At 46.8% G+C, this 22,093-nt stretch overlaps 1 protein-coding gene across 2 annotated transcripts; it reads left to right on the top strand.

Moving 5' to 3' along the window:
- The first annotated feature begins 1,689 nt into the window (after nucleotides 1-1,689).
- Nucleotides 1,690-21,781, top strand: CD82 (CD82 molecule). 2 transcript variants are annotated; one of them, XM_010292145.1, is made up of 8 exons: nucleotides 1,690-1,773; nucleotides 6,710-6,782; nucleotides 10,189-10,313; nucleotides 11,514-11,588; nucleotides 17,652-17,759; nucleotides 20,052-20,243; nucleotides 20,535-20,618; nucleotides 21,123-21,781. In XM_010292145.1, exons 1-8 carry the CDS (start codon nucleotides 1,711-1,713, stop codon nucleotides 21,198-21,200), a joined length of 798 nt encoding a protein of 265 aa, XP_010290447.1. In that variant the 5' UTR covers nucleotides 1,690-1,710; the 3' UTR covers nucleotides 21,201-21,781. The 2 variants fall into 2 exon arrangements, with proteins under 2 accessions (XP_010290447.1, XP_010290448.1); XM_010292146.1 differs by having other exon boundaries at nucleotides 1,711-1,773; nucleotides 17,652-17,763; nucleotides 20,056-20,243.
- The last annotated feature ends 312 nt before the right edge of the window (nucleotides 21,782-22,093 follow it).

The raw sequence follows: 22,093 nt of genomic DNA, 5'->3' as shown, positions 1-22,093 counted from the left end.
ACCTGTAGCACAGCTGGCTGAGATTGTATTTCTGCCATTTCCTATCTCAATAGCATCTTGCTAGGTGCTGTACAGCGATGGGCTTAGCAGAGCCTCTAGGTATGGCATCCCTTGAAGTTAGAGCAGTAGTGTTGTCTTCAGCCACAGATCTCAGACTCATGCTCCCTCCTGGTAGTTGGAGGGTGACCATTGCTTGGTGGGAAGACTAGCCAGTTGCAACAAGGCCCATGTACCAGTTTAGCTCCAGAGTTAACCTAAATATTTAACAGGATTAAGCAAAAGCCTTTGATTGAAACAAAAGAACGTACTGGGCTCCAGTGACCCTTGGTACACCCAGCTTGGCAGCAGGGAACCCTGCTGATCTTGCTTTCTGGGACTGGCTCTTCCCAGGCCAGACTGGTGACCCCAGCCTAGTATTGCTCTTCCTCTGGGTGTTGCTGCTTAAAGCTGCGTGGTCTCTTTTGAGAAAGGAGCTTGTTAGAAAAAATTTTAAGGAACTTAAAAGTCCTCTGTTGACTATGCAGGAAACATAACTGAGCATGGGAGAGGAAGGAGAAGCAGGAAAGCTGACCTCCAAGATGTTCCCCCATCAGTCCTCGTGTGTTGTTTGGCTGGCTGCTTCCCCAGGAGGAGGCTTACTCCAGTAGCAGGGATGGTCTGCAGGGCTCTTTTCTAGCTTTTGAGTTCTTTGCTGTCAGACCAGTGAGAATTGAAGTAGCTTGCAGTAATACAGATCTGTTTACTCCCAGGTTCCTACAGTGCAAAGACTTGAGGATCCATTGCTGACAAGCTGCCTAGTTTTCAGTGTTAAGAGCAACCTTGTCATCTCTTCTCATGCTTTACAAAGGCTTCAGCCATGGTAATTGAGCAGTTAACTTCACATACAGTAAAGTACCTTCTCTCTGTCATGAAGACTTGCCCTGGAGCTTCTCTTGCCCTCTCTGTCTTGCTTGCTAGCCACCCCATGGTAGTTTGTATGGCTGGTACCAACAAACTAAAACCAGCACCCTGTCTTATCAGTGCTCCCACACTGCCTTGAACTTTTGAGATTGGCTTTGGAAACTGGGATTTGTTGAAATCTTGCCTGTCTTGATCTTGCAACAGAATTGGCAGCATGTAACCATGGAGCAGACTTGCTGGTCCTCATGCGTTGTCAAAGCATCAGGCGCCAAGTTGCACACAGCAAGCTTGATTTAATGCTGCCTTTTAAATTGACCCCTTGGCCTTGCTCTTCAGTGTTCCTTCAGCTGCTTTAGGGGTCACGAGGAGATGAGATTTTCTGGAGGAGGGAGCTGGCCTTGTGAGCTCCTTCAGATAAGTGCATCCCTTTTCTCTGCCGGGAGTGGTAGCTGGAGTTGGTGTTTTGGTTAATGCTATTAAATGCGAAGTTCGTATAAATAGTGATGGGATTAGCAGTGCCTTTGTGATTAAATCCCTTCTGTAACTGCTGATAGCCCTCTGTCACTCTTCAGGAGATCTTGGCAGCAGTGGCTGTTTGTATTTGTAGTGACTGTAATGTCCTGTTTTGCTGCCCTGAAAGGCAACTCAGGTAGTCTATGGAGCACGTGCTTTCTGTGCATCTGCTCCAAGACTCACCAGGCGATCCAGAGCTCTGTGCAGGGTAAGGGTGTCACTCTTGAAACTGCCTGGAGGACCTGACATAACTGGGTGTCTGTCTGCTTTCCCCTTAGGTCCTGTAAGTGAAAGAAGATGGGATCTGGCTGCCTAAAAGTCACCAAGTACTTCCTCTTCCTCTTCAATCTCCTGTTCCTTGTAAGTATCGAGGGCATCTGCAGAGTAGAAAGGAAGGCCTGGACTAAAATTAACTGGAAAGGTGGTTTTTTTTCTGGATGTTGGCCCAGTGTGTTCATTAAATAAAACAGCCAGAGTTTTTGAAGGAAGGAGGGAATCCCTGAAGCTGAGGGACATCAGAGCTGCTGTGCAGCTCCCATGTATGTTGAGTAGTTCCACTCCCAGTACCCCCCTCCCATCTCCAATGCACACAGCTCTCTCCCTGCAGTGGGAAGGAAAAGCAGGAGTTATGGGTTCTTTCTAGAAGGAGAGTAGTTGTAACTACTTTCTCTGCCACATCTGGAGCAGCAGCTCCAGAGCAGCTGCCCCTGAGCAGCAAAGCTACAAAACCTGCCAAGTAATGGCAGTGCCCTCCTAAATAGGTCAGGCAGGCTTCAAAGAACAACTCTAATTTTGTTCGAGTCCCAGCGGCTGGTTCTGATTTTTTAAAAAGATGAATTAGTCCAGGTCCCCCGTTTGAAATGGAGTTGGGAGGTGGGGGAGACTGGGACAGGCTTGCGTGGGGAAATGAGGCAGCCCACTGGATGCAGTTATTTTCAGGTGTGAGACTCAGCAAAAGACAAGTTCCTTTTGTATCAGAGTGGGTCTGGGAAGGCCACACACATTCTTGCGTGCATCCTTTTGTGAAGCTTGGATATTGTGTGTCGTGTGGACAGTGATGAATACTCTTGGTGCTGCCCTCCTGCAGTGGAATGGTGTAGTGGGGAAGTATATGGTTTCAGCTTTCCACACATTGGCAAGAAAATTGATATTGTTAACCTTTGTGCAGCATGTAAGAGGAAGAGTGGGCCAGGCTGGGAGGGGAGGGAGGGAAATGGAGCACGATAAGGTGAGCACTGCTTACCTGCTGCTCTTTTTGCTGGATGCCATCAGTGATCATTGTGGCATCTCTAGTCTACATTGCCCTCCTCTCCCCTCTCTGCTGAGCCAGGCATGGTTGTGGGCAGCCTGCGGGGACAGCTGTGCTGTCAGGAGGCAGAGTTGAACTGCTTTGTCGGGCTGACTCATATCTGCACTGAAAAGGATTTTCCTATATTTTGCAAGACACTGGGAGGATGGCATGTGCCAAATACCGCTGCAGGTCTCAGGGAGGCTTGAGCCCTCCCGTCTGGGTTGCAAGTGATGGAAAGCAGCTGTTCTTTGTCCTGTGCACACCCTGCTCCAAACCAACTCCTCTGGTGTAGCAGCCAGCCCCTCTCCCTCTTGGGGAGAGCTGACCTGATGCACTGAGCTGGGCCTGGAGAGTAAGTTTTAAGGTGGAATGTGAGGAGGTCTGTGTTGACCGAAGGGAGAAGCTGCTTTAATGAGCTCTTTGCTAAGCCTGCTGTGCAGCACGGGCTGAGTCTTTCCCTCGGGCTGCTCCGTGGAATTGAGGTCTCTGAAGCTGCTGTGTTCTGGTGGTGAGCTTGGTGCTTCTCTAGAGTGAAGATTTTGAGTGTGCTTCTGTCTTGACTGATGGCAGGCTTTTTGCACGTGCCAGATGTTGAGGAAGGTGGTATCCATTACTCTCTCACTGTCATAGGAAGTAGTTGACATGAGAAGCTTTTCCCGTTGTGGTTGTTCAAGGTCTGAATGGGGATCCTTGAGCTTATACAGTGTGGTAGATAGTGTTAATCTAGTAGAGAAATGGCTTCTGATGAGTTGCTGTGAGCTCCCAGCATGGACAGGTTTTGCTTATCTCATGCTGGTTTCCCAGAGCTGCTGAGTTTTGTTGAGGAGAGTGCTTGCACAAACATGAACGTTGATGCAGGTGATAGAGCTCTGTGTCTGCACTGGACCCTGAGCTGAGCCTCTGTGATTGCACCATGTGCAGGCCACCCTCACTGTCTGAAGTGTGTTCTCTAGCCTTGCTTGGAGCTGATGAATTAAGCCTTTAGAGACACCAATGACTCTTTTAGAAGTTAGTCATTGAAATAGCGCTTCTCTACAGCTCAAGGTCTATGAGAAGGTCCCTTGCTATAGCTGAAGTAGTTCAGGGACTTGGTGGTATTTTGCAGCCTTGGAGCCTTACTTCAGGGAAGAGTTTGACCTGCTTTGATTAAAGGGAAGAAGGTTATTTCGACTGCTTGCCTACTTGCTACAAAAGATACCAAAACCATAAGCTTGGAGTATAAGATCAGTTTGTCTAGTCAAAACTTAACGCATCTCTGCCTTCTTGGGTAGCAGACACAGGCCACAGTGATGCTTTTCTTTAAAGGGAAAACAGTTCTCTTGGACAAATTCAGCAGTCTCTGGAAACGATTTGCATAGAACACATAAACGTCCTACTTCTAACCCTTCTGTAAATGGAGCCAAAGGCTGCTACCTAAAACAGAGCCTGGAGTTTAAGACCCTTTCTGTTGCCCGCTGTGCCAGGCTTAATGCTATTGCACGAAGGAAGGCAGTGCTCAGCAAGGTCAGCTGGGGATCCCCAGCTGCTCTTTCCAGCAAGGTGGGTCAGCTCCATCACAGCTTTGTTCTTCCAAGCCCCTCTTCACTGGGCTCTGCTGGGGGAAACTGCTGGCCCTGCCTCAAGGGAGCTGTATCCTTCTATCTTAGGTGTGGAAGGGGATCTTGCTGAAATCAGGGGTGAAATATCCACCCCCAGGATGGAGGGGAGACATCATCCCCACTTCAGGATTTTAAAGCAGTGGAGCAGAGGAATTAAACTCTATGGAAGGCAGACGTGATTTCTTCTGTGGAGGGTCTGAAGCCAAGCCAGTGGCAGAAGCAGCCTTGCTATGCTATGCAAACTCCTGAAGATGCTGAGCAGACATACTATTCTGCTAGGAGGTAAATATACTGTTGTTAATAGGACAGTGTTTTCTCCCTGTGGCTTATTTTCTCCTTGCCTTCCTCTCTCAGTGTTTTCCACAGCAGCTCCTGGCAAATGCATGAGTTGTGGACTAGAGCAAAGATCAGAGTGAAAACAGGCCTTGGATAGTCTGAGCACCTCATAACAAATAACTTCCCAGGAGCTCAGCTCAGCAGCCGTTCTGTGTTTTGTCAGCAACAGCAAAACTTAGGTGAAATTTCAGGGTCAGTGAGCCAAGAGAGATGTCACATACAGCCTGGTTTGCATCTTTGTTAAGACAAATATTTTATTAAGACTATAGTTTAAATGTGAGATTGCCTCGAACTGTAAATTCAGCAGTTCTTGGCAATACCAAGTTTGAGAGGAATTTTTTTAGATACCACAGCTGTTGCATGTTCAAGAGGCCTTTCTAGTTTGATCAGCAGATTGAGTGCTGCAAGTGCAGCATGTTGGGACATAAGGCAAGAGGGAATTCTTGTTACTGCCATCTTGTCTTTTTCTCTTTTTTTTTTTCCTTTTTTCTGGGATAAAACAGCTATGTGTTTTCTGCAGCTGAGTCAGTCTTCTTCATCCATCTTCATATATGGGAACTTGCTCGGCGACTTTCTAATCCTATCCCCAGAGGTAACTACGTGTTGTGCTCTCTGCCAAACCAGGAAAGCTTGCAAGCAGCTTATTTCAGACTGTTGGTTTATCTTTGCTCAGAAAAGCTTCTTTGTATGAGGAGCTGAAGCATAGTGTAAACTTCCACAATGTGGAGACAATGCCTGTCCATACAACCCTCTCTGCCAGCTTGCTTCAGGTGGTGGTTTGGCATTTCCCTTGTCTCCCAAATATCAGAACATTCTCTAATGAAGCACAGAATTGCCATCTTTCTTCAGCCCTGTTGGTTTATTTAGTATTTCACTTCATCCTATCTTGAAATCCTGCTGATGAAAGAACTGCCACCTGCAGTTCATGTCCTCTGGAAGCATCTCAGTTGCACTTCTTCAGTTTCTTCAAAGGCTGTTGTAGATCTTCGCACAACAAGGGGTTTCCAGCCTTTGCCGCTTCTAGTTGGGTGAATGGCACAAGTTTCGGCTGCTTATGAAACCTGCAGACTTAGAGGGTTCTCAGCATAGTTATTTTATTGTGTGTATAATGGTGCTCTGATCCCAATTTGGTAGCTAGAGTCATCTACATGCAAACACCTCACAATGCAGTATAAAACACGGTGATATCTGGAAGCTAAAATGGAGTATATGTTTTCTTTTTCCCCCACTCCTTCAAAATGTGGTGGGAAATCTGTATGTCTCTTGCCTTCTCAGTTCAGTGTCTGGATTCAGCTGAGTCCTCATAGGGACATATTGCTCTACTAATCCTTGCCCTAGATAAGAATGTGTGGTGAGAGAGGCAGAGGCTGTGGCTGATGTTTCATCATGCTTGACTCTGGTGGTAAGATGTGTTGGCTTGAGGGCCTGGGGTATTCTGGCATAAAGTAGAGGCTAAGGCAAAATACCTATCTGGCTTTGGAAGGGGCAAAGCACTTCACTCAAGGGAACCTGCATGCAAAGTGAATGCTGCTGGTTTTTTTGTATTTGTGGGTTGAAGGCATAATGTTATAAGAGAGACTGACAAGACGAAGATTTCCTTCCTGGGAAAGTTCCAGCTGCCAGATATCTAATCCTTTGGCAGCTGGCTCCCAGCCTGGTCCCATAGGGTCAAGGATTTCTCTGTTCAAAAAAAAGAATCTTTAAAATCATATGCTAGATGTGTTTGTCCTTCCTTGGTTCTTCACAGAAGCTAAGCACTTGCCTTGTGCTTCTGACAGCAAGGTTCTAGCAGCAGGGGGGTCTCTTCCTGAGACCATTTTGAACAGTCCTATACAACATCATGTACCACTAAAATACTGTGTGAAGGACTGCCAAGCAGAACCTGGGGTTGGCTCAGGCTCTCTTCCTGGAGTCATGCTAATCCTGTTTACTTTGGGAGGAGTATCAACGGGGGAGATGGGTGGGAACAGCAAAAGAATGGTTGTCTTTTTTTCTGTAAGTATGGAGAATGGCGACTGCCTGTTTATCTAAACTAATAAGCCAGCTCTATGTTTTGTTCTTGCTCTTTCAGATCCTGGGCGCTGTGATCCTGGGTTTTGGAATATGGATTCTGGCCGACAAAACCAGTTTCATTGCAGTTCTACGTAAGACACTGTTTCTTCACCATCTTTTTCCATCTGAATTGATTTGAGTCTGGGGCTCTGCTTGACCATGGTGTAGTATGGGGATGGCAATGCTCTTATGCATGGTCTGTGACCTGAGCAGTAACATGGTGTATAGCAAGATGGAACTATCAAGGACAGAGTGAAAGGGAGCAACCCTGGAGACACAGCATTCCTCCTCGGCTCGTGGATTGCAACACCAGACTCAGACTGAGTGAGACCATTGCCTCTTCACCCAACAATCCAAATATTTCATCCTAAACCTAGGGACTAGTATTTAATCCTATTTTCACTGCATGCTGTGTGTTTCTGCAACAGCTTCCTCATTACCGTCCAGTCCAAAGGCCCCCAAAACCTTAATGTAGTTTTGCTGTGTGAGTCCTTTATGTTCTCACTGCTTTCTTTAACAATCTGTTTCAGTTCAGCTGTTTTAAATGCCAAAGAAAGTAGGTGCCTGGTTTTAGTGATGCTTCACGTACGTTGGAAATATTCAGTATGTTTGTTCCTAAGCAGTAGAGGATGCAGATCTGAGGGGGAGGCGGAAGGTGTGGGGCTGTGAAGTGTTTAATGCTCTGACTTCTAAAACGCACTGGATTGTACATACTTCATGAGACTTAGCCTGGCCATCAGAGGTGGTTTGTGTCACTGCACGTGTGAGAGGCTGGCCTCCTTCCCTGTAGGATCAGCCAAGAGCATCAACTTGAGTCTTAACACAGAGAGTCTGCTTTCTGCAACAACCAAAAAACTGAGCTTGCAGGGCTGTAAGTGGACTTTCACCAAATGAGTAGCTCAGCTCCATCTTTACCAAACTCTTTCTTTGTGCATTTTCCTAGAGGGGCCTTCAAAGAACTTTTCTGGTTACTCGTTGCCGCTACCTCCAGAATTGCTGACTCTGGCACCAGTGTCAGATGCTGCCGGAGGGCTACATGTGCATCTCTTGCAGCCCCAGGGAGTGAACAGTAATGGCATATATAGCCCTGTTCCCAACTACACTGATCCTGCAAAGGGCTTTATCTCCCAAGTCCTGCTGAGCACTGGCCTGGCTTTGGAAAGTGCTGGGTGGAGACAACACCCACACTAATGCCATACACAGAGATAATGCTGCTTGCTCTTTTTGTTGTGTTGTGGCATCTGGCTTGCTACCGCAGTAGCAGAAGGGTGAGAAGCAAAATAAGGGGTGTGGGTTAATCAAGTGGGGGCATAAGCAGAAACACACTTTTAATAGAGGGAGCCAGAAAGGAGCTCACCAGGACCTGCCTATTTGCAGCACCCCTCACAGTCTGAGGCATGTTTAGTACCAGTGGGCCAGCAGCTGTTCCCCCAGGCTGATGGGTGTTGCTGCTGCTTGTGGAGGTACGAAGTCCCTGGGTTTGGCTCTGCTTCTTCCCATTTTACCCAGAATCTCTGCTAACAGAGCATTTAAGGATTTAACTTCCTTCCTGGAGATTTCCAGCATCAGCTCTTTCTCCCTGCCCCCTTGCTTCCTTTCCCATGCCTTGCCCCTCTTTCACTCTGCTTTAGTAACCCAGGCATCAGGGAGGGAGCCCGGCACGGCAGGGCACTCCAGCTGCTGCCAAAAGAGCCTGTTGTGCTGGCTTGGCCGCCTGCCCAGCGCAGGGGAAAACACGGAGCGACGGCAAACAGAGCAGGAGTCGTCTTGCCGGCAGAGCCTTCTCTTGCAAGACAAGGCGTACTGCAGATATGAGTGCAAGCACGGCTCCCGTCCCCCTGCCGCTGTCGCTTCTCCGAAGGGTGTTTGAGTTGTAAATATCATTTTCTTTCTTCTAATGAGAAGTTGACTAAGCAACTGCTTTCTAGCACTGTGGAGGTGCTGCAACCTGGGCACTTGAACACTTGGATGGTGGCTGAGCAGATTTTGGGGGAGGGCATAGTGTAGTCTCGTGAAGGCCACCCCTCTAAGGCTGCTGCTTCAGTAAATGCTTTGCAGTATCAGCACCTAACCTGCACGGCAAGAGTCCCAGGGCTGGTGAGGAAGGAGGAGCACGATCCTGGTCTCTGTGGCATATGTCCAGCCAGGGAGAGTCTGGCCTGGAAATGAACCAAGGCTGAAGTGACCTGTGTGGCAAACAGCTCAGGTTCATTTTTTGGTAACTGATCGTTTTCTTCAGTTCGGCATGTTCTAGGGAAAAGTTTGGAAGCTGGTGACTTGCACCAGGTATCAGAAGTGGGGGGAGGTATGTATTAGAGGGGAGGGTATTAGTCTGGTTTCGGTTACTCTCAACCTATTTCAGGAGGAGCTCAGAGGAAGCTTGCCTCCTGGGACTTCCAGGAAATTAAATGCTGAGCTCTAGGAACATTATCATCATTAATCACTGGACATCCAGAATTCCTCTACACTGCAGCTCGCAGGTTTAAGAACATCTCTTAATGATAAATGAGGTTTCTGATTACTATTTCTAGACAGATTATCTCTTCAACTTTTATGCTGAAATGCTTAAAATGCAATCCTATTCTGCAAGAAATAGTACTGTGATCAACCCAAGTGTAACAGCCTGTTGTTTCTGTTGCTTGCAGTACTAATGGTTGAGGGGAGAGGACTGACAGCACCAGCATGTCTGAAATAATGCTACCTAAACTTGGTTGACAAATTGTTGAGTGCTCAAGAGCACAGTCATTCCAGACACAATAGCAGGGGATAGCTAGGAGGATACCTAACAGTAGCTAATTTGGGCGTGATGTCTGTTTTGATCCTGGAATAGCATTTCTTTGCAGGGGGTCATACACAGGTGCTGCAATAGCCTGCAGTGAGCACCTGGCCACAAGTCCTTCAACACTGACTTGTCAAGTAATCTGTCACATCATCTATGCTCAACACTAGCTGTAGCTCTTGCATCATGTTTCACTCCACAGAGTTTGTGTGTCCCACTGTTGACTGCAAGTGGATGTGTAAAAACAGAATGGCTCGAACAAGGAATAGTGCATTAAAGTGAAAAGCTAAACCAAAAAGGGTTTTTAAAGACTTGGAAAAAAGCTTCCCTGAAGCTAGTGAAGGGAATTGAAGCAAATAGGCAGCAGTTGTGGAGTAGAGCATACTTTATATTACTCTCACTTGGAGTGCATTCATGAGGGAGTTAAAAAAAAATCCAGTAGGCAGCTAACTTTCTCCAAACAAGGTTCATTTGTTTGGAGTGACCATGAGTCTTCCAGGCTTTGAGATAATGGAGACCTGCAGGTTGGCTTTGAAGGTCTTCCTTCATCAGAAGACACCCAGAAGCAGCCTTCTGTCCCTATGTTCAACATGCCTCTGTGCAGTCCCTTTGTAGAAGACAACAGACTATTATAAGTAGATATGGAGGCAGTTGTCTAAATGGTGATGGTAGATACAGCTTTTGTCAGTAGCTGATTTTGTTCTCTCTGGCCCCTACAGAGATGTCATCTCCCTCCCTGAAGACTGGTGCATACATCCTCATCGGTGTTGGGGCTCTCACCATGCTGATGGGGTTCCTGGGCTGTCTTGGAGCAGTCAATGAAATCCGATGTCTCTTGGGTCTGGTGAGAGAATTCATGCTATGTTTTAGATCCACCCTTTAATACCTCTCCTACAAAGTATCTGTCTGATTGTAACTGGGGCTCAGGTCTCCTGGGGACAGTGCTTCTACTGGGTCAGCTTAGATCCAATTCTTAATCTGTACACATTAAATTCTCCAGCAGTCAACAGGCTGCAGGACTGACTCCTCAGACATTACCGATGATGAGCTAATACCTCTGCAAAATGACAGATGATGTCACTGATGCTTTCTGGAAACAGTGGGTTGAGGACAGCCAACTGAGGAGAGATGTTCTAGGTGACCCTGTACCTCATCCCCCCCACCCCAACTTCCCATTTGGCATTGTGTGAGGACAAGTATCAAGGGTGGTAAGAGAGAAGAGGAAGAGTGGCAGTGTCCTGCTGTGCTGCAAAGTTCAGCTTCTGTGGAAAGTGCAAGAGTCAAGAAAGACTTGATTAGCGATGTTCTGTATGTCAGGAGCTCTCTTCAAACAGTTCCTCTATAGGAAATTTTCTGTCTGTGATGGATGAGACAACACTAGCTCCATACACCTCAGCCTGCTGCTTGACTTCTGCTTATTCAGAGCACATATGCCAAGTATGAAACGAAGTATGGCCACATTTTGTGTCCTGGCATTAGGAACATCTGATGTAATAGTAGTAGCTGCCACCATTTAACCTCAGATGTCAAATTTTCCTTAAAAGCAGTTTGCTGGTGACTCTTGAATTTAGATCTTCAAACAAATTAAATAGGGGGGGTTTTTTAATTATTTTTAAAAAGGTAATTGACTTACAAAAGTAATTTTTTAAATTATTTTTTTAAATTTACTTTTCCTGCCATGGAGGCTTGGGGTAGGCAGAGTCCAACTGGTTGAGGTCAGAGTGGACTAGGAATGGAGCTGGAGGTGAGAGAAGGAATCCCAGCTGGAATGACACATGCAGAGAGGGTGCTTATAAACCCTCTCTCTCCTGAAGTCTTCCTGTTGGCCTGATGGGAGAAGTGCTGAAGCGTACTGGTCCGATGTAGATGCTTGTACTTAAGCCTTTTACTGAGGGGAGCGTTGTTGATAGCAGAGCCTGTCTGCAGGCAGAAGTGTTGGCTCAATGTTGTGACTTTTGTATATGAAATCATAGTAAAACTTGAGTTATTATGTACAGACCTTTCTACAGACTGATAGTGGTCATCTGTTCTCTTTTTTTTCCAGTACTTCACCTGCCTGATGGTAATCCTCATAACTCAGGTTGCTGCTGGACTGGTCATCTACTTCCAGAAAGAAACGGTAAGTGTTTCTTACTGTGCATGTTTTCCTTGGTCTTGGTTTGGGGGAACAGGAGACACCTGGAAATTCCTTCTTCCAAACTGGGATGTACCATTAGCAGGTGTAACTGGATTCTCCTCCCCTTTACCCTAGCTCAGCAGCTTTGCTGTACAGTTTACTGCTTTGGTATCTGCCAGCCTCAGTAGTGCTACTGCCTCAAGGATTATGAAGCTCTGTTTGGTATGCAGGCTTTATTTTTGGGTGGTGAGAGCAGTAAAAAGAAATTCCTGAAAGGCTTTTGACCACACCTCCCCTTGATCTTGCTGCAGACTACTATTTGAACATGTGGTAGCAGCGGTTACCACCATGTTGCCATCACTGGTTCCTTGAGGCGTTACCAGCCTGGGTGATTGCTTTTCTGACCGGCCTCCCTCCTTGCATCGTCTTGTTCCATCCTTTCAGTCCTTCTGCATCTGTATTAAAACTCTCCTTGGAAGAGCTGTCCTCTTTCCCCAAGAGCAAACCCAAGTATCTGACAGTTCCTGTACTACAGTTTGAGCTTAAAGCCAAGTGGTTTAACATTTTGAAGTGGATCTCTGTCAGCAATGCAGTTTCACAGCATATGCTTCTAGAGCTCCAGTAGGCTTGGTAAAGTATAACTTTCAAGCTACTTAAGTGCATTGCAACAGCCTGTCTGGCTGTAGGGTTCCCTGGCCAGGGCAGTGCCCTGTCAGGCCTCCAGCTATTTGACAGCTAAACTGGGAGCTGCATTCATGCAGTGGGAGCAAGTTATAACTGTTGGAGTCCTTGCTGGCTTCTGTCCTGGTACCAGGTTTCTGGTACCAGTTGTGGATAACCCTGTCCTTTGCCACATAACTAACTGTCTATACTCCTGCACGGCTGTGCTTTCTTCTGCTAAGCCAACCCTCCTGCTAGGTGGTTACAGAAAGCTGGTTGAATAAGGTATGGATGGGGCCTGGTGGTGAAGTCTGGGGGCAGGGGGAAGGTGCCTGCCCCCGGCGTAGCTGATACGAGCTTTGTACAAGTGACTGTGGTGACTGGGAGCAGCTGTTGGCTGGGTTCCTTGCCAAACATGGCTTGCTCTCAGGGCTGGCTGGAGCTGAAGGAGAAACTGAAACGTTGGCTAGCTGGTGTGTAAAGTTACGGCTTTAAACAAGCTGCTGATGCTCAAGAAACAGCTCTGACTAATGTGGAGGAGGAGGTGTGGGGATGGGCATTCCCTTGCGATGGGGAAATGTGACTTTTCAGACTGTGAAATTCCAAACCTCTGTTGGTATTTCTCCTCCAGCTGTCATGCTACTGTAGAAAACTCCAGCTTTTGAGCTGTAGCTCTTCATTTGAACCTCAGTCAGACCAGGGGGAGAATAAAAGTGCTGGGGGTTATTCTGCACAGCCCTTGGAGCTGCTGTGGCTCAGATCGTCACTTGTACGGATCCAGCAGGATGGCAGAGGAAGCTGGGCTTTGAAAACATGCTCCTGTTTGGTCCTTGGTGAACAAAACTTACGGAAAAGCTCTTCCAGAGCCCTTCTATTTCAGGGATCTTCTGAAGTAACTGCCTAGAGCACTAAGACAAACTAAGACCTTTCGAGAAGGTCTTGGCTGAAACCTCCCACACTGGTTTGTGGCTGCGCTTCAGTGATGCTATGCATGTCTCTCTGCTTCACTTGATGTACGTCATCCCAGGGCAGCTCGGAGCACAGTGAAGCAAACTGAAAACTGCTCGAGATCCAGTCCCTAGATGTCTATTGTGTTCTTCGTGTTTATTTCTTTCTGACTTCAGGAACTTGGCTAGATATAAAACAAGGAATAGCAAAGGGTGGAGGAAAGGATCTTCGATCCCAGCTTGTAGCAAGGTGATACTCGCTTCTCCACTTCTTGAAGTATTTACTTCTGCACTGCAGGAGAGTAGACAGGATTATTGTTGTAGTCCTCTCTACCTGCCCTTTTCTTGATTAGTAGCTACTGAACAGATTCACTTGATGTTGGTTTTTTTTTTTTTGGTTGGAATATTTGTTCCTTTTCAGTGTGAAAATCCTTCCCCACCCATGACATATGAAAGTATACCGAAATTGAGTTGGCATAACTGTAAAAGGCTGTCTCTGATAGGAGGGCTGCCGCTTTGCCTCCCCCATGGGCATTCCTAGAGGAATGCCCCTTCAGAGTGGAATTGCCCAGTACTACCGGGAGGATGTTAATGCAACATCCATTTACCCATGTCTGTTGGTGACTGAAACTGTGTGGTGGAGTGGGGTTTTTCTAGGGACAACGAAATAGTAGTGTCACAAATGGCATTCTGCTTTGAGCTGAATGTTGCTACTCGCCGATGTTGAGTGGATCTCAAGGCCCTAAAGGTATGAGAGCCTGGGCAAGGTCTCTCTTGGCCTAGTTCACACAGTTCTCTGCAGCTTGGCTCTAAATGCCTTGAGCAAAGGAGAGCAGTGGTCTTTTGGGAATTGCCCTACTTGCTAGCTATTGTTTGCAGCAAACAGGCCTGTGTGATTGCGTGCAGCGACTTGCCTGGGGCTGTGGACTATGTGTTAGTTTCCGAATCCGAAGCGACTAGGGGGTCGGAGCCCCCTCCTGGTTTTCTGAGCCTATTTTCATGTGCAGGCCAGGAGCTAATAAATGCTGGGGGAAGGATCTAGCTTGAGTCTCAGACAGAGAGACAGGACTGATGGTGTCTGAGAGTGGAAGAAGCCTGCATGATTCATTCTGAGAGTGGAATCAAAGACCTCTGCTCTTGCCTCTGGTGTTCAGCTTTCCCCAGCTGCTTCTTCAGTAAGCGTGTGTGAAGGGGAGACTGACAGCCCTGCTGCTTTCTGGGAGTGGTCCATGGCTTCGGTGCCCAGGCTTTGAATGCCCCTGCTGTGGGGTGGCAGGGTTGTGCCTTCTGACACCAGGCTAGCTGGAGCTGGGCAGCAGCAGGAGCCCAGGGAGCAGGAGCAGTGATTTCTTGGAGCAATCATGCTCCACACAAGCACTGAGTCCTGAGAGGCCGTAAATGGGTGAAGATGGTGAGGATGTTGAAAGCCTGCCTAAGTGTTCAATATGCCTTTCTAGCTTGTTGCTCTTTCAGTTTTCCTCTGCTGAGTGCAGAAGGGTGATCAGCTGCAGGTGCCTGTGTTTCCCCTTTGGGCTGCTCTGCCGGTTAAACCCATGAACAAGCTGCCTCTGTGTGTGAGGTCTCCAGCGCTGTGCTGCTGTTTGCGTAATATTCCCCCTTTCTCCAGTTACTTTCTGAAACACCTAAGAATGCCTGAGTTTTTCTTAAACTGAAATGCCTCGCTTTGAAACTAGAGCTGTTTGTAAGACTTCTTGCCACTTCTTGTGTAAGAGTAGAGGAAGAGCAGAGATACAGCTTCCCTATGCATCTGTGATTGGGGACAACGAATTCGGGCCCTGTCTCTGCTTGTCTGTCTCGGGGTCCTGGGGTGGAGAACAGAGGCACTGACTGGGGTTCTTGCAGAAGTGACCCTAGACTCCGTCTGGCCTAATAGCTAAGGGGCCAGATGGGCCCAGGGTAGGACAACAAACCCATCTCTCCGTGCCTCTCTTTGTCAGCATGTGGAGCAGCAGTGTGCGGGAGGGGTGAGGGTGGCAACTCAGAGGTTCAGTAACTGATAAGGCTTCCGGCAGCAGCTGAGGCCAATCTCATTAGTGAGAAGGAGGTCAGGTTGCCTTGATTTGAAGGGAAGGAAAAGGGGAAGCAAAGTAATTAAAAGGGGAAGAGGTAGAAATCATGAGAAGAAAGATCATGCAGCTCCCATCTGTTTGGCCTGACATAGCTGATCCCCGTGAGCCAAGCTGCAGTTTTCCTAAGAGGAAGAGTTGCTGGTGTAGAGAAGCTTCTCTCTAGCGGTAGGCACTGCTTCCTCTTGCTGGGTGTCCCTGGGATTGCCATGATCACTTGCAATGCTTAACAGTAGGAGGAAAGGGAAGAATAGTTTCCACTGATCTGAAATGTGTTGTAGCACCACGGATAAAAAGGTAATACATGGGATGGCAGCATCCTAGTGCTCAGGCTGATGTAACTTGCTCCCATCATTCAAGCAGTCTAATGACACTTCTCTCCAACCTCTTGTGATCTGGGTCTGTCCTTAGCCCTAACAGCTATCCTCATGTACAGGCTGGCTCAGAAGAGCTTCAGAAGGAAGTGGCAGGAAGAAGGTGAAGGAATCTGCTGGATGGTAGTCTGCTCTCATCAAACAGAAAGGTGTAAATATTTTGGGATAAGGAATGGGGATGAAGGGATGATGTGATACACCTGAGCTTTGTGATAAGGCTGATGAGCTTTGTGATAAGGCTTAATGAGCAGTTTAGGTAGTTGTAGTACTTCCTGTCTTAATATAGAAGTGGCAGTTGTAGGAGTCTGGGGAGAGGCCGATCAACGCCTTGTAAAAAAAGGAAGTTTCCACCAGCTGTGTGTCAGCAAACCCAGCTGCACACAGGAGCAGAGTGACTCATACCTCCCCTGAGGGGTGGTGATGAACTGCAGTGACTGAGATTCTGGACCAGAGTCTCGCTTGCACTGCAAGGTTAGAAATATGTTACCTGTGAGTATTGAAGGTGATGTTGTCCTTCAGCTTGCACTTATCTTTCACCTCTATCTCATCTGGGGCAGGCAGCAGTTGTTCAGCCTGTGTCTTACCAGGATAACCATACCTGGTTCTGTTCCCTTATTGTTCATCAGGTTTGTAGCCCTTCTCTGTGCCTGGGCAAGGACATACTGGGGAGTACTGGTGCTTTGGCTGTTGCATTGCATAGCAAAGCTGCCTTGTTTTCCCTTCAAGACTGAGGCTGTATATATCTCCTTATCTGTATTTGTTATTTTCTGAACTTAGCTTTTTTTAAGTCACTGAAGCTATGTTTAACATTTCTGAAGAGATATAGTTTGTGCTTTGTACAATTGTTTTACTGTTTTCCTGTCTCACCTGGAAGGATTTTTCTGAAGCATACTAAGGCTGCTTCTGTTCTCTGACTCTGGACCACTGGAGCCTATAGGGTTGTTTGTTTTGTGGCTACCAAGCATCCCAAGTTTTTGTGGTAGATCTCCAGTTGTCCTCCGTACATTATAACACTTACTTGCCCCGGACTCCACAACTTCGGTTTCTGGCGAGTTAAATTTATTTCCCTTTCTATTCTGATCTTAAGGGGATGCATGATTGCTCGGTCTGATGTCTGAATTTCTCTGTCTCAAATGTGCTTCCCATCAACACTGTAACAAGCATAATGCTGTACTCGATAAGCAAAGGAATTTATTCCAAGCCTCAATTTCTGAGGAACCTGAGTAGCAGTCTCCCATCTGCATAATAAGCTTGAGAAGAAACTGATTGGTGGAGGAAATGGGGACCTAGAATTAACTCACTTTTTTCTAGAATGACTTCATGCTTACACAGCAGCATGCCATGCAACATTGAAAGCTAGGGTGGATTTGTTGTGTTTACTTCTGCCTGGAAAAAGAATTTCTTAGCAAGAAACTGGTCATCACGGTGGGACTTGGTAAACCCGTTCTGTATTTCATCCTGTTGATCATATTTATTGCCTCTTCTCAAAAGCATAGACAAGACTGCAGAGTAATGTATTTGAAGGTCCGTCCAGGGGATTTGTCACTGCCTGGTTGCTTTTTTCCTTTAAGTGTTGCTTTGTGTACCAATTAAATGCTCATTTTCCAATTATTTTAGTCATGGTTCTATCTGCCTTTTTGCTGTAACTTAAAAATAGCTGTATTGTGGGAGTGTGATAGTCTGAGCATCTATTACTGTTTCCTTCAGATCCTTTGGAGAAGGTCCAAGCAGAAGCTACTGCCCATTCCACGTTTTTTTGTAGCGATTGTAATCTCTGTCTGCAGTTTGTCTCTGCCCTAGCCTCTTTCACTGGAGCTAGAGCAAAGCAAAATGTTTTCACACACAATGATGAGCCCCTGTTTTTCTCCACTGTGGGGAAGGTGGACCCATAGCAGGACTAACACAAGTGATAGGGAGGGTTGTTATGTACCCTAAGCCCCAAAGAGGAGGCTACAAGGAATTAACTAATCTAAGTCTCCTGCCTTTTTTCCTTGCCAGCTGAAAGAAGAATTGTCCCGCATAGTTGGAAGTCTGATTGAAAATTATGACCCTTTGAATGATGAGGAGAGGAACCTACAAGATGCATGGGACTATGTGCAAACACAGGTGAGTCATGGGAGGCAGCAATAGGCAGGTGATGTTATTTGTCAGTGCAGTAAACGGCCTTTAAAACTAGGCTGAGGACAGGGAAACGGGTATTGCAAGACGCAATACTGTAGCACATTGATCTGGCTGATCTACAAAATTGCCTGTGAGGTTTGGTGCCTGCATACTAGAAAACTGTCTTGCTTGGTAAGACCCTGAACCGTTCCTGCATGCTGCCTATTAGGACTAGATAGTATTGTATGCTAATGTATCTGGCCTATCAAATGGCATCCCAACACCTCTTTGTCTGCACAGCCTCCAGAATACTAGCACGTGTGAAAGCCACAGTGCATACTATTTTTGTAGCAAGTACAGTCCCTAGCTTATTGCTGGGCAAGTCAGCAGCACTGCCTACCTTACTACTTGGTGCATGTTGCTTGTTTATTGTCGTGGCGCTTCTGCAATTGTCAGTGGTCTTGGGAGCTATTCCAGCCACCCCTGGTTTCTGTTTTAGCATCAGGGTCAGCGCTTGAGCAACTAGGTCAGTGTTCAGGCATGCTGGAATCATGATAGCTGTTTACTGCCGAACCACAGGCTTGAGAGCTGGCTGGCAGTTGTGGTTAAATATATGCCCAGCATGGGACTGGTGTGTAGTAAGTACAAGTAATAGCATTTTTCTTCTGTCTGTTCTTTGGTCTGCAAAACATTGACCTGCAGTATTTGTCCTCCTTGGAGAGAGGATGATTTATTTATGTTTTATCACTGTAGTTGCATCTCCTTGCTAGCGAACTCTAGAGAAGGCTGAGTCTACTGTGGAGAGGATCCTGCTTACACCCTTCTTTTATGTAGGAACAGAAGATGAAGGTTTTGCAGAGGTGGACAAGTAGAGTGTTAGGAGTCTAATTTCTCTCATACACTAGAGCTGGCATTTGAAAGGGGATGGGTGTTCTGCAGACCAGTTTTGCAGTTAAAGTCCAAACCTCTGTGAGGTAGAGGTAGTTCCTTCTGGAGGCTGGATCTTCAACACTTACTTGGAAACCAAATACTTGTCCTGGTGTGGGTGTTCAGCTGTTTGTAGCTCTGCTCTCATGTCTGTTATGTCAGACTGAAACGTTACACTTCCTTTCTGAGCAGAAGTGGATTTTTCCCTAAATTTCTACCTCAAGTTTGATAGCCTTTCTGCTCTGTACCACCATGCAAGCACTGGGATCCATGCTTAAGATAAGATCTTAGTCTTTGCTGGACTTCCCGATGCGCTTTCCCCTCCAGCAACTACAGTTGCATCACGTGGCTGTATAGGAATGTAAATGTTTCTTAGGATGGAAAATTTTTCCTCATCCCATCTTCCAGCCAGCCCCAACTGCAGCCAGGCGGGTGCAAACCCGCCGTGACTCGCTGGGGCTCGGCAGCATGTCGACGCCATCATGCGGTGGCTGCTGGTGTCCCCCAGGGGCCACGGCGAGGATCAATGATACCTTGCAACTGGGAACCAGAAAATGAAAAGTTCCAGCTTCACGTCTGCTCAGTAACGGTGTACTGCTCAAAGAAAGATAAAGTCTTAGCGTTTAAACCTATGGAAATGGCATCGCTAGTGGAAGACTAGGTAGCAATCCTTTCGAGATGTCTTCGAATACGCGGGATGTCTTGTCAACACATTAATCAAGACAAGCTTGCCTTGCTTGTCCCTCACCAAATTAACCTGCTGATGATGAACTAGAGGAACTGAAAAAATCTCTCAGACTTGTCACACAGCACAACTGCCCTCCTCCAGCTGACCCACCAGCAACATCTGTTTTGCACGTTTACTTCTGTTTAGCACTGTCACCTGGTGATAAGATGCGGTTTGCTAGTACTTGGTCTGCAAAAACTAATCAAAATTACACTCTGTGGAATTGATGTCAAGCTGCATGGCCTGCTGCAATTTGAGTATCTAGGTCTCATGCAGTCAGGCTTGTGAAGGATGCGTATTCTAGCATGACTGGTGTGCTAGAACTGGTGTGCTAGGCCTGTGCATATTACCGTCTACTATGCTCAAAGTCTGCTAGAAGTGTCCCTTTAACTCTTGTCTTGCTAGCAGAGTGATTCTTTGGTAGGAAATAATGCCTCTGTCTTCTGGATGGCCCTATGTATAGGTTATCATCTGGTAACCAGGGTGATGTTCTAATGTAACTAATCCATACAAACTGTATGGCCTGAGTGGTGTTGTTACAAGGAGAGCTCCTGCGTACTTCTACCTCCACTGCCTGTTTGTTTTCACGTGCGGTATGTTACCAGTGCAAAGCATAAGACCGTGGTGATCTCTCTGCTTATTAGATAGCCTGCTGTGGATGGACTGGAGCAAAGGACTGGGAAAATAATGCGATTCTTATCAACCAAAGCATGACTGCGTATCCCTGCTCCTGCTCCAATAGCTCCAAGGACTTCCAGGTAGACAGCGGTTTCTGCAATCTGGATGTCCCTGTCAACGGCACTGCAACATATGCTGACTGGCCTGTCCATGAGCAGGTGAGTGGATATGTCTGGGCCCTGTGAAGCTTCCACTGAAGTTGCCTTGTCTTTGTTCCTCTAGGAATTATTTAGAGCACTTTTTTCATGCCAGTATTGCTTGAAGTACCTGTGGAAACAGGGGTGATGTAGGACAGGGATCCCGCCCTTTTCTGCTAAAACTACTGTGAAACTTGGTATGGCATGTAACTGGAATAATCTCTATATGCATAAGGAGATGTGTTATGGATTTTCAGTCTTGAGATACTTGGATTCATGCTTCTTTCCCTTGTGACCGTGTTTTCTCCATAGGGATGCATGGATGGTGTAGAGAAGTGGTTGAAGGACAACCTTGGTGTCATTCTTGGGGTCTGCACCGGTGTTGCTGTTATAGAGGTAAGTCACTCCTGACGTGAACCTATACTGTCTTACCATGCAGACTCGTTAAAAGGTAAAGCTATTTTTTCAAGTAATAGGCACCTGGTTTAATGGTAGTGCAGATCTAGCTCTTGGTTTGTGTCTGCCTGGAGCTTTGAACTGCTGCTTTCATTGGTTGGATTAAAAATTGAACAAAACCCTGTTTGTTTGTGGTTCCTGCTGCTGTGTCTGATGCTTGGCAATTCAGTGCATGCATAACCAGGAAGAATGAGACAAGCAACATCCCAACTGTTGCCTTAAAAAGCCTATAACATAGATTCCAGATGAAGGCACATCTGTTTGCAGCAAAACATTTTTGTCACCCGGATTGTTGCATTTTCCTTGCATTGGGGACCAACTCTCTTCACCTGTGTGGTATCATTAAAAGGAGACCACTGTATTGTGCTCCCCTGTATCACCCTTTCTTCCCACTTTATCTCTCTGGTTGCTGATTTTGTTCCCATTCTTCATTACTTATTCCAGCTGCTGGGAATGATACTGTCCATTTCACTCTGCAAGAATATACACAGTGAAGACTACACCAAAGTGCCCAAGTCTTGAGTTGGCTGACTCCAGAGCTACGGCACCACAGAGAAAGGAGAAACCAGAACATTCCTGCCTCATACCCAGACTGTCCAAGCATTGACCATTATTCCTGTGACATCCCATTTCTGATACCACTCTGCTAAGAACTGTTAGAGCTGCAATACAGCCTGATCTTTTGGCAATAGGGCCATCGGGCCACCTGCATCCTGCCTCTGGATTATTTCTACTTCAAGAAGCAGAACTCAACTGTCTTGTATCACATGAGACGCTGATTAACCTGAGGGGACAATGCTTTTGCTGCCTGCTCCATGTTAAACAACACTGTTCATATCTCCATTCTACAACCCACTGGGCCTAACATACAATAATTTCTCTTGCCCCTCCTCCTCTCACACATCTTTCCTCCTACCCTCAGAAGTCCCATCTCTTTGTCCCATAAGCCAGGATTGCTGTTGAGATTCCAGTGCTTTGGTAGCTTCACCTACTTCACTGACTTGTGGTGGTAACTAGTCGTGCTTTATAGGCCTTCTCCTCCTTTGCAGTTAACCTGATTTGGCTACTACTGTGCATCTTCCAGCCTAGGCTCTCATCTGAAATATTGAGCACTACTTTCATACTCGCTTCTCCTGCTTCTGGAGTCAGCTATGGCTTGCCTTCAGCAGAGCTCTTCCCTTCGAGTGTGATGAGAAGACACCAGGAGGGAGCCAAGCCTACCTGTTCCTAGTGTGGCCTGGCAGATTGTGGTGGTGGTGGTGCTCAGCTGCTTCTGGAATGGGTCCTTTGGGTTCTGGATTTGGCACTTAAATGTTTCTCCCGCTTGCCTCTCTACCTTTTCCTCTCCCCGTTGCATTGCTTTGCTGGCTTCTGTCAGCTTGGAGGTACTTCAGAGGCTGCTGCATAGTATGGAC

Source organism: Phaethon lepturus, unplaced genomic scaffold (assembly GCF_000687285.1).
Source record: "Phaethon lepturus isolate BGI_N335 unplaced genomic scaffold, ASM68728v1 scaffold6528, whole genome shotgun sequence".
NCBI lineage: Eukaryota > Metazoa > Chordata > Aves > Phaethontiformes > Phaethontidae > Phaethon > Phaethon lepturus.
Note: the sequence above shows the minus strand (reverse complement) of the source record. Positions and strands in the feature narration are given on the sequence as shown.

Coding starts and splice junctions, on each gene's coding strand:
- CD82 (XM_010292145.1), top strand. CDS start 1,711: ATGGGATCTGGCTGCCTAAAAGTCACCAAGTACTTCCTCTTCCTCTTC. Junction 1,774..6,709: donor TCTTCAATCTCCTGTTCCTT/GTAAGTATCGAG, acceptor TTGCTCTTTCAG/ATCCTGGGCGCTGTGATCCT. Junction 20,244..20,534: donor ACTGGCCTGTCCATGAGCAG/GTGAGTGGATAT, acceptor TTTTCTCCATAG/GGATGCATGGATGGTGTAGA.